The sequence below is a fragment of the Pseudophryne corroboree genome, chromosome 3 (assembly GCF_028390025.1).
Source record: "Pseudophryne corroboree isolate aPseCor3 chromosome 3, aPseCor3.hap2, whole genome shotgun sequence".
NCBI classification, from domain to species: Eukaryota; Metazoa; Chordata; class Amphibia; order Anura; family Myobatrachidae; genus Pseudophryne; species Pseudophryne corroboree.
Window position 1 is genome coordinate 314,480,255 of NC_086446.1, and position 12,444 is coordinate 314,492,698.

The following is a 12,444-nucleotide window of genomic DNA, read 5'->3' on the forward strand; positions in this document are numbered from 1 at the left end:
TGTGACGAGGAGTTCTCCCCATATAGATTTTGTGAGCCCTAACAACATCTAAGGACTTTAATGAAATTGAGGAGTCAGTCGCAACTGGCACCACAATAGGTTGGATGATATGAAATGCCGACCCAACCTTTGGAAGAAACTGCTGACGTGTCCGAAGCTCAGCTGTATCTTCATTGAATATCAAGTATGGGCTTATACATGACAAAGCCCCCAACTCCGACACACGTCTAGCAGAAGCTAAGGCCAACAAAGTGACAGCCTTCCATGTGAGAAACTTGACCTCAACCTCCTGTAGAGGTTCAAACCAATCCGACTGGAAAAACTGCAACACCACGTTAAGATCCCAGGGCGCCGTAGGTGGTACAAAGGGAGGCTGGATGTGTAGAACTCCTTTTAAAAAAGTCTGAACCTCAGGGAGGGCAGCCAACTGTTTCGGGAAGAAAATGGATAGGGCCGAAATCTGGACCTTTATGGATCCCAACCTCAGGCCCATATCCACACCTGCTTGCAGGAAGAGGAGAAACCATCCCAGTTGAAACTCCACCGCAGGAAATTTCTTGGACTCACACCAAGACACATATTTTCCAAATACGATGGTAATGTTTAGACGTAACTCCTTTCCTAGCCTGTATCAGGGCCCTTCCGAACTAGTATCTGGCGTTCAACCTCCATGCCATCAAACGTAGCCGTGGTAAGTCTTGATAGACGAACAGCCCCTGCTGCAGCAGGTCCTCCCAAAAAGGAAGAGGCCTCTGCTCTTCTAGCAGTAGATCCAGAAGATCCGCGTACCAAGCCCATCTTGGCCAGGCCAGAGCAATAAGGATTGCCTGAACTCCTGTTCTCCTTATGAGTTTGATTGAGAACTCTTGGAATGAGTGTAAGTGGAGGAAACATGTACACTGACTGGAATACCCACGGAGTCACTAGGGCGTCCACCGCTACTGCTTGTGGGTCCCTCGACCTGCAACAATACCGCTGAAGCTTCTTGTTGAGACGAGAGGCCATCATATTGATTTGGGGTATGCCCCAAGGATCTGTCACCTTGAACACCTCCGGATGGAGGCCCCACTCTCCTGGATGGAGATTGCGTCTGCTGAGGAAGTCTGCCTCCCAGTTGACTACTCCTGGAATGAAGATTGCTGACAGCGCCAATGCGTGTTTTCTGCCCAGAAGATGATTCTTGTTACCTCTGATATTGCAGCCCTATCGGTTTATGTAAGCCACTGTCGTTACATTGTCCGACTGCACTTGAATGGCTCGATCTCGAAGAAGATGAGCCGCTTGGAGAAGACCGTTGTAGATGGCTCTTAGTTCCAAAATGTTTATTGGTAGGCCGGCTTCTAGACTTGACCACCTTCCTTGGAAGGTTTCCCCTTGAGTGACTGCGCCCCAGCCCCGGAGACTTGCATCCGTGATTAGAAGGATCCAGTCCTGAATCCCGAACCTGCAGCCCTTAAGAGGAGAGGTAATTGCAGCCTCCAGAGGAGTGAAATCCTGGCCTTTGGCGACAGACGTATTCTCTGCTGTATGTGTAGATGGGATCCCGACCACTTATTCAGAAGATCCAGTTGGAAGGACCGAGCGTGAAACCTCCCATACTGCAGAGCCTCATAAGAGGCCACCATCTTCCCCAGAAGGAGAATGTACTGATAACCGACACCCAGGCTGGCTTCAGGACATCCCGGACCATTGTTTGCATCACCAACGATTTTTCCTCTGGAAGAAACACCCTCTGCACCTCTGTGTCGAGGATCATTCCCAGAAAGGACAACCTCCTGGTTGGTTCCCAATGAGATTTTGGGATATTCAGGATCCAACCCTGTTCCTTGAGAAGCAGGGTCGTGAGAGCTATTAACTGAAAAAGCTTCTCCTTGGACGATGCCTTTATCAGCAGATCATCCAGATACGGAATTATGTTCACCCCCTGCCTGTGGAGGAGAACCATCATTTCTGCCATCACCTTGGTAAAAACCCTTGGTGCTTTGGAGAGTCCGAATGGTAGGGCCTGGAACTGAAATTGACAGTCCAACAGAGTGAATCGGAGATAAGCCTGATGCGGAAGCCAAATCGGAATGTGGAAGTACGCATCCTTGATATCCAGGGATACCAGGAATTCCCCCTCTTCCAGACCTGATATCGCTGCCCTTAGAGACTCCATTTTGAACTTGAACTCCCGCAGAAAGGGGTTTAGTGATTTTTAGTTCAGAATGGGCCTGACCGAACCATCCGGTTTCGGTACCACGAAAAGGTTCGAATAGTAACCTGTGCTCTGCCTTTGAGGAGGGACTGGTACAATGACCTGTGCCTCCACCAACTTCTGGATGGCTCCCTGCAGGGTAGCCCTGTCTTCCGGCAAAGCTGGCAAGCCCGATGAGAAGAAACGATGAGGAGGGAGATCTTGAAATTCCAGCCGGTACCCCTGGGACACAATATCTAGTACCCAGGGGTCCAGTCCGGACGACACCCAGACGTGACTGAAATGTCTGAGTCTCGACCCCACCGGCCCTACTTCCACGCTGCGCTGTCCTCCATCATGTGGAGGGCTTAGGTGCACCTGAAGCAGGCTTCTGTTCTTGGGAACCTGCCACAACAGGTTTCTTGGATTTTGGTCGGCCCCCTCTAAAGAAGATGTTGGCCGGTTTGGCCTTTCTTGGTTTAGAAACCCTAAAGGACTGAGATGCTGGTGAAGAAAAAGGTTTCTTCGTAGCAGGAGCTGCTGAGGGAAGAAAAGGGGACTTACCCGCTGTAGCCGTGGCGATCCACGTATCCAATGCTTCCCCAAAGAGAGCCTGACCTGTGTAAGGTAGGGTCTCCACACTTCTCCTGGATTCCGTGTCGGCAGACCACTGGCGCAGCCACAGTCCTCGACGAGCTTAGATGGACATGGAAGAAATTCCTGCAGCCGTCGAACCCAGGTCTTTCATGGATTCCACCGCAAATCTCGCAGAATCCTGTATGTTATGTAAGAACAATTCAACGTCCCTTTCATCCATTGTAATCAATTTTTCAAGTAACGTATCATCTTTACTATAGCTTTAGAGACCCATACACGGGCAATGGTAGGTCGTAGTATCGCCCCCGAAACCGTGTATATGTATTTGAGCATAGCGTCAATCCCGCGATCAGCCAGTTCTTTTAACGCGGCAGAGCCCGGGACTGGTAAAACCACTATCCTTATCAGTCTGGACATAGATGTCCCAATTAATTCTATCCTCCTCTCAGGATATTACAAACAGCGTTTAATACATTAGATACAGGGAAGGTTAGCGAGGCTTTCTTATTGTCAGTGAAGTAAGCCCCCCTCAGCAATATTTAACATATATAGCTAATGGCCTCCCACATGAGCTGCACCCCCTGCAATGGGTGGCATCCCCCCCTCAACACGTCCCCATCACCGTTCACAGTCTGTGCAATGTGGAGCTGCAGACGGAAAATGGAGCTGAACTCTGCTGGGTTCGCACTGAGAAGAAGCTCCGCCCACCGAAGATGGCGCGTCTTCCCGCGCAACTTCTATATACTGGCCTGCGGATTCCGTCGCTAGCCGGGGTATTCAGTACCTGGCCAGCGTCTGTGTACTGAGAATTCCGTTGCTAGCCTGGGGATTCAGTTGTGGCTAGCCCCCGTGAGGATTCAGTCGCTAGTCTGGGGATTCAGTCTCCAGCTAGCGACTGTGACCAGTTCAGGGTATTTAGACGCTGGTTCAGCAACGTGATTACAATCCTGTGTACATGAAATGGATTCCTCCTGAGAGGAAACCACTTCAGCAGCATATGACACCGAGTCCCTAGACATGGCTATGAAAGGCATTGCACACCCACATACACACACACAGGGAATTGTCAGTCACAGTCCCCCCCCCCCCCCCCCCCCTCCCAGTATGGCAGAGAGAGACACAGATTGGAGCCAACCCACACACAGCGCTCTCTGAGGTAGAACAAATAAAACTACCAGCGCTATCTGTGTACCTTAATAGATTACACCGATTTTACACAGCCACCCACCCCCCCCCCCCCCCCCCTTCCTACAACCCCTTGGTACCGCTCAGGATAGCTGGATTTGATTGGAGGGACAGCTCCCTTGTACAGGAACTGCAGACAGGAAAATGGTGCTGGACGCTGCAGGGTCCGCTCTGTGAAGCTCTGCCTCCTGATGATGGCGTGTCTTCCCGCACAATTCTTTATACTGGCCTGAGGATTCCGTCACTAACCGGGGTCGGTTAGCGTCTGTGTACTGCGGATTCTGACGCTAGCCTGGGGATTCAGTCTCCGAGTAGCGTCTGTGACCAGTGTAGGGTATTAAGTCGCTGGCTCAGGACGCCCCTCATAGCGCCAACACTGTGTGCCGCTGAGCCTTCCTGGAGCACAGACGCTCAGCGATGCACTCCTACCATTGTGCCGCCATATCTCGCCATCTTCTTGCTCTGTAAGGGGATGGCGGCATGCTGCCGGGGTGAGCGATCCCCTGTGGCAGGGAACGTTCGATCCCCTCAGGAGCTCAGTGTCCTTTCAGCGGAGATAGTGGCTCAGACCCCGCAAGGCAGACACTACTCCCCCCCTTAGTCCCTCGAAGCAGGGAAGCTGTTGCCAGCAGCCCCCCTGTAAAATAATACATTCTAAAAAAAACTTTACTAGAGAAACTATGGAGAGCACCCCTAGCTGTGACCAGTTCCTCTGGCAGGAGGGAGGAGCCAGCCCACACTCTCAAACTCTTAAAGTGCCAGTGGCTCCTAGTGGACCCGTCTATACCCCTTGGTACTACTAATGACCCCAGCATCCTCTAGGACGTAAGAGAAATGTATTTGTAAACAATATTTGCATTTTTTTCTTCAGGGATTAACACAAAAAGTTGCTTGGGGCTACTAACTTGTGAGCAAGCCATGTAAAGCTGCCCATGGGAGGAGCAGCTGGTTCTGAGATTTACACCTGCAGCCCTGAGCAAACAAATACAGGTGAAACTCAGAAAATTAGAATATCGTGCAAAACCCCAAACTCCCCATCACTGCGCTCCAGTGCCTTCTCCACGGTAACCGCTCTCCTCCCACTAGCCGGTGCTGCCCTTAGCTCCCTGTAGTTCTCCCCCACCACAGTTGTTCCGCCTGCTCCCCACTACTGCCACTGCCTTGTCTCAGCCGCGCTCCCCACTTCCTATTCTCCTGCGCATGCGCATATGACACAGCCTCCCGTCATGACTGTGGGACGCCGGAACTCTCTCCTCCGCGGCTGGAGAGATTAGTACATCCCGCCCATAGTCATTTTTGGCTTGAGGAGCCTGCACACTTCATGCGCCAAGTGTGAAACATTGTTTTTTCCTTTATTGCTTCTCTCCCTGATGTCACATTGACATAATACATACCTAAGGATGACTAAGCTATACAATAGTGAAAATGCAATCCAAGTTCCCATAGGTTTTGCATTATGCCAGAACAGACAAACTAAAATTCCAAAAAAAAATTGTCTCCAAAAGGAGTACATTTCTCCCCAAAAAAGACTATGGCCCTCATTCCGAGTTGATCGGTCGCAAGGCGATTTTAGCAGAGTTACACGCGCTAAGCCGCCGCCTACTGGGAGTGAATCTTAGCTTCTTAAAATTGCGAACGATGTATTCGCAATATTGCGATAACAAACTTCTTAGCAGTTTCAGAGTAGCTTCAGACTTACTCGGCATCTGCGATCAGTTCAGTGCTTGTCGTTCCTGGTTTGACGTCACAAACACACCCAGCGTTCGCCCAGACACTCCCCCGTTTCTCCGGCCACTCCTGCGTTTTTTCCGGAAACGGTAGCGTTTTCATCCACACGCCCCTAAAACGCCGTGTTTCCGCCCAGTAACACCCATTTCCTGTCAATCACACTACGATCGCCGGAGCGATGAAAAAGCCGTGAGTAAAAATACTATCTTCATTGTAAAATTACTTGGCGCAGTCGCAGTGCGAATATTGCGCATGCGTACTAAGCGAATTTTCACTGCGATGCGATGAAAAATACCGAGCGAACGACTCGGAATGAGGGCCTATGTACAAACCCAATCATTTCAACTTTATTTTAAGTATAGATATACATCTTCCCCTATATCAGAGGTTCTCAAATGCGGTCCTCAAGACATCCCAGCGGTCCAGGTTTTAAGTTTATCCATGCTTGGTCACAGGTGACTTAATTAGAAACTTACAACTTGATTTAACCATCTGTGCTGAGTCAAGAATATACTTAAAACTGCGCCTTATAAATAAATAATAATAATAATATATATAGATTATAAGCAGCCTTATATCAGTATGGTTGCTGCATGCTACAGAGGAGTCGAGTACCCACCCCCGCATAGCTCTTAGCGGTTGCTAGATTGACATGTTTAGTGGCTCCGCCCCATCTCTAATTGCCCCCAGCCAGTGAATCTCAACCGTGAGAGCTAAGTGGAGGCACACACGAACCTCTTTGTGGCTCCCAGTGTAGGTCCCAATAGCCAGAATGCCTCCTCTTACCTGTGGACCTGCCATGGCTTTCTTCTGGCATGTCTAATGTTGGCAGGAACAACAGACATGCACATGGTGTTCAGGTTTGCTTTGCTTGTATGTTTGATTATATCATATCCTCAATATAGTGATTAATCTAACATTATAGCACATGACTGCTAAAGACTCACACAACGGGTAAATTTACTATGTCGTGATTACCTCTTTTTCATTCAAACATGCGTTTGTATATGTGTAACGTGTTTGTAGTATGCAATCAGTGTTTCTGTGCATTTATTATATTTTCAATCAAGCACTTGAGTTGCACTGAATTGCTTGCTGACACTTTGAAGAAAAATCAAATGCTTCAGGCCAAACATATACTGTACTAATGATTGATCTGCATTTAAAAGACCATTCCTTACAGCAAAGCATAGATAAATATGCATTAAACCCCAGTGCATCATACAGTACGGGTGTGGATCATCAAAGCGACAGTGTCTTGGTCGACAATGTTTAGGTCGACAGGGTTTGAAGGTCAACAGGGTTTCTAGGTCGACATGTGCTAGGTCGACAGGTCAAAAGGTCGGCATGATTTTTTTTGGGGGGTTTGGGTGTAGTTTTCTGCGTACAGTGACCGGGAATTTGAATTAGTGCACCGTGTCCCCTCGCATGGGTAAGGTGCCTTGCCCTGCTTCGCTCGGCACAGATTACCGTTCCAATCGTAGTCCACGTGGATCGTTAAGTATGAAAAAGTTCCAAAAAACAAAAATATGAAAAACTCATGTCGACCTTTTGACCTGTCGACCTAGAAACCCTGTCGACCTTCAAACCCTGTCGACCTAGTGACTGTCGACCTATAGTGGTCGACCTAGACAGTGTCGATCTTCAGACCGGATCCCGTACAGTACATGCTAGTCCAAAACAGTGCAAAGCAATGCAATACGTTTACTTGTTTAAAAAAAAAAAGAAGTCAGTATACTACCAAATACAGTACTTTCATATGTACTTTCAAGATATATGCGATTACATGCATTTCAAATGTATAAGCAACGACTGACAAATGACAAAATGAACACCATGTTTACAGTTTCTGAACGCTTGTCACAATCACAGGAAAAATGTCATTGTACGCAAGTAAAAAGACCAGTTTGTATTAAAGGAAAATCTTATATAGTCATGTATACAAGCTGGTACAGCCGTTAAGTAATTTAAAACACACACAATGATGCATCGAGATTTTGATCCACCCATAATGATAGAAATACACTAAAACACTGGCACAAACTTGGACTGACACACACATCGCCCACACACAAGTTATTTACAGAGTTGAGCGTTTCCATGGAGCCCGGGGTTCTCTGCAGTAATAGATTTATTTTAAATCTCCTGAAGACTTGCGGTACAAGTGGGGGTGGATATTGGCAGCTAGCCCCTCAGGGTCAACAAATATAACACAGAATGATTTCTACACTTGTATGTACAAATGTGATTTACAGCTTACTTTTAGAAGCCTATTGTAGCACACAAGACTGTCCTGTAGTGGAATGCAGAAGTAACCAACCTCAGAAGAGATGTTTGGTATTGTATGTTTCTGATAAATCAAGATGTCATTCCCATTGTGTTAGTGTATGTCAAGAAGATGACAAATGTGACCTTTGTATTTGTTACATTACCATACTATGAAAAAGCTTCTTACAGATAGCAGATGGATTGACATGTTCCCATAAAATGGACTTTTCTTGAAAAGTCTTTAATAAAGAAAGAACTTTTACTTTTAAAAAGGCACTTTTCAAAAATAAATGAGAGAACAGTGTTTCCCAATTAGCCATCTGAACCCTAAAGCTATGTACAAACTATACAATTATCTGGCAGATAATCTGTGGTTGGAATTAAAATCTGGTAATGGATGAGAGCAACTGACAATCGACCATTTTCTCCAAAACACTGGAAAACGAACAAAACCTGTCGTTCATACGTATTAGTTAAACACAAATTTAACCAACTTGGATGACCGACCGTTTTTGTCCATTTTCCAGTGTTTGGGATCAAATGGTCGATTGTCATTTGCTCTCATCCATTACCAGATTTTCATTCCAACCAGCAAGATGTGGCAGATTATCTGACAGATAATTATATAGTGTGTATCTATTTTAACATGTATGAATTAGGCTGACTGCTTGTGTTTTGAATGTCTGTAGTTGTTACTTTCCAGTATACAGTAGTCATGTCAAGTAATAGCATTAGGATCATGTGTTTTTCATGGGCATCCAGTTGCTAATGACTGATCTTCGAACCAAGATCCAACTTTCACAACTAAAGGTTTTGGACTGTTTATGCTTAAAAAACGTTCACAGTAAATTTGGGGGCCAGTCAAATTATATACTAGCCTGAAATATTGTGTTTAGCATGGAAATTTGTGTTTTTGAAAAAAAAAATATTTTCACTCTTAAGAGTAGATAAAGGGCCTCATTCAGAGGTGTATGCAAAACATATGTATACATACTGAGCATGTACGAAATACCTTGGGAACCCCTATGGCGCATGCGTTACCCTAAGGTTGGGTACACACTAGAACAATGTGCACCCAGCTTATCCGACAGCCGCCGGGCCCCTGTATCGTGCATACACACTTACACGTTGCAGGGGATGTGATGTAGGATGCCATGCTGCTTTTGGCAGCAAAGAATTGTACACAATATCTTCAGGTTGGCTGTGCAGCATGGCCGACTAAAATATATCACATGCAACAGCGAGAGCGTACAAATCCAGCATGCACACTTAACTCTAGGCCCGATTTGTCGTTCCAATTTGCCCGGAAACGACAAATGATTTGCATATTATTGCTCCCGCAGGTCCAGCATTGGGCGCTAGAGTGGACGCAGAGTGTCCATCTCTGAATCTGAATACAAATGTGGGAATACAGGCCTAAACTATACGCCTTAATCTTTTAATACAAACAACATTCTTCATAGGCCAAATAGGTACACTTTTTTTTATTTAAACACAGTATAAACCAGTGACATAATCAACGGGGAAAACAAAATAAAAACTGCAGTTTTACTAAATGTCCACTGAGAGGCAGCATAATCAAAGACAGGACAAATACATCGGCAAGAGCTCCCACAGTTCACAGATTTCTTACATCTACAAAAACAGTGTACAGTGCAACTTATGTTATTATTATCATGTAAATAAGTAAACATTCTCAGTAAAGAACAGTGCTTTGATATGTATGAAATATCAGCATAACACACTCATCCTGAGCTATTTATGCTTTCACAAATCCCAGTTTGTAATGTATATTTAAGATCATTCTTTCACATTAAAATATGTGGGTATTTTTTCAAATGTAAAGGTGCATACACATGGTGAGATTTCTCCTTTCAATTTTGACTATATAGTCAAAATCGCAAGGAAAGTTAGTGCAAATCGCAAGGTGCTAGCCACCTTGCGATCCCGATTTGATCCCGATGCGCACTCCCACGGGGTCGGTATCACAAGGCTAAATAGACTGTGCAGGCAAGTCAATCTTACAGTCAATATCGAAAGTACAGATAGTGGAAATCTGTGCTATCTGGGCACTGGGGGAGTTCAAGGGAAATTGTATAGTTAAAATTGGACATAGCAAGGATCTCACCGTGTGTATGCACCTTAAGGACTGCCTGCAGTTAAGTGGCAGTACACAAGTATGAAAAGATGCTAACACTTCATGTAAGAGACATCTATCTATTGAAGACTTCTGTCCGCTTTTAAAACTCATTATTTCCAAAAAGGCTCTGCATGGCTGGTTTGTGACAAAAGCCACCCATTTTACAGAGAAGCACTCATGCTGGGGAAATGACAGGGCTCCTCACAGTGCTGCAGTGTTCTAGAAGTAGAACATGTGTCAAGTAGGCGTCGATGGCCCATGCAAGCAGTCAAATAGACCATTTCCCGTCAAAACTTCAGGTGAGCGCAGGCACTTTACTGATCCTAGTCGGTGACGTGATGCGATCTGTTGCAGTAATCAAGTATTAACAAGGTGTTATTAGGATGTAAATCTGCAAGTTCTGTCTTGTTGCAGGGGTCTGCTGAGTGTTGCAGGGGAGGACAGTGGCATTCCTGAGATGCTTGCTAGGTTTTCTGTGAAAAAGTAATTATTTTCTTCTTATAATTTTGCAGCATTTGTTTTTGTTTGTTTTTTACTGCAAAAGTCTCAGTGTTGAGCAGCCATTTTGTGTCTTCATGTCAGAGCCTTTCACCATTTTGTTCGGGGAATAATGGGGACAAAACAAGTCTAACTAAGCCCTTGTAGGGGGACAAAATGTATTTATAAGACTGTTCACTCTGCTGATCACATGGAATGTAATTGTTTCACTTCTTCCACAGAGCATTGTGTTAATAAGACCATGAGGTGTAAAAGCAGTAGAAGCGTGTATGAGGCATCATGAATGTTGACTCTCACCCAGTGTGAGACGGACCATGTGAATTTCACCAGTTTCTGCATTCACTCTACCTCCCCACGGTATGTTATGTTGGTGAAGGTTGATGTAGCTCCTTTGTACAGCGGGTTGTGTGCCTAAAAGAACAATAGTGTTAGTGGAAGCTAGCAGTAAACCATAGGGTATATTTACTAAGCTTTGGAGAGTGAAAAAAGTGAAGAGAGAAAAGTAATATAGTGGAGAGAGAGTGTTTGAAAAATGACAGGACCTGACTGGCTGGTACTTTATCTCTCGCCAAGGCATAGTAAACTGACCCCCATGTATGCACTATTTATCACATCCCATCATGCACCTCCTCAGAGATCCAATAACCCCACTATGCCATCGTCCATAAGCCTACAGGACAATACAGGTGAATCTGTACCTTTTAAGGGGGCATTATTTTTTTCTCTATATATTTTCAATGGGTTTTCCAATTAAAGGCAATCTTAACTTGACAACCCCACTAAAATGTATATTTTAACACAACTTCCTCCACTGTACTAACATGTGAAATCTAAACCTTTGGTGGAGATTAAATAGACAGGTGTCAAACAACTTCTTTTGGTTGGTGAGGAAATGCCGTTTTCTTAGGAACACATGTATATATATACAAATGACATTAACACAATATAGGCCCAGATTTATCAAGCCTTGGAGAGTGATAAATAGCACAGTGATAAAGTACCAGCCAATCAGCTCCTAACTTCCATGTCACATGCTGTGTTTGAAAAATGACAGTTAGGAGATGGTTAGTTGGTACTTTATCACCGTGCTATTTATCACTCTCCAAGGCTTGATAAATTTGGGCAATAGTATTTAAGTAATAGTGTAACACCAAGGTGAAAAACTATATGAAAAACCGGTATTAATAGTGGACAGGTTAAATGGAATCATATATTCATTAGGCACATCAGCATTGCATCCCCAAGGAAACTGGGTCTTGCATGGACGCTTGCAAAAATCCCCTCTGACAATGGTAACCGCAGGAAGTCAGCTAATGCCAGGTTCCTTGGGTATGCATTGATTATGTGCTTATGATTCTGTTTAAGCTGTGGAATTTATAGAGATGAACCCTTATCAAAGACACGTGATGAACCAATACTATTTTCTACACTAGTAAGAGTGATCATGTATATCTGGAGGTGTGATGTTTAAAGATTTTCCTTTGTTGGGCCTGTCCACTATTCACGTGTAAAAGTATACATACTGGACATTAACATATTGGAAACATCTCTTTGGGACTAGAATACAGCTTTTTATATTCTTTTTCATCTTGGTGTTACACGTTTACTTAACCAGTATGTTAGTATCTTGTGTTTATATTTATGCCTATGAAAATGTTTAATCACAAATCAAAATAAGAAGAAATCACAAGGACTCAGCTAGGGAGGCCAATCCCTAGGATCGTCAGGATCCCAGTAATCTGGATAAAAAATGCCGGGATTTGAATCCTAGGATTGGAGCCTCCAATCCCGGGATTAGGTTGCGCATGCGCAGTTTTGCCGGGCAGCGCTGAGCACTAATGCACAACGCTAC

At 45.0% G+C, this 12,444-nt stretch overlaps 1 protein-coding gene across 1 annotated transcript in view; it reads right to left on the reverse strand.

The window, feature by feature from the left end:
- Positions 1-9,407: 9,407 nt before the first annotated feature.
- ITGB3 (integrin subunit beta 3) overlaps positions 9,408-12,444 on the reverse strand; it is a 158,169-nt gene continuing 155,132 nt past the window's right edge. Inside the window, exon 15 of the mRNA XM_063959453.1 lies at positions 9,408-11,003. Coding sequence (XP_063815523.1) covers positions 10,932-11,003 — 72 coding nt within the window. The 3' untranslated portion in view covers positions 9,408-10,931. The remainder of the gene's footprint in view (positions 11,004-12,444) is intronic.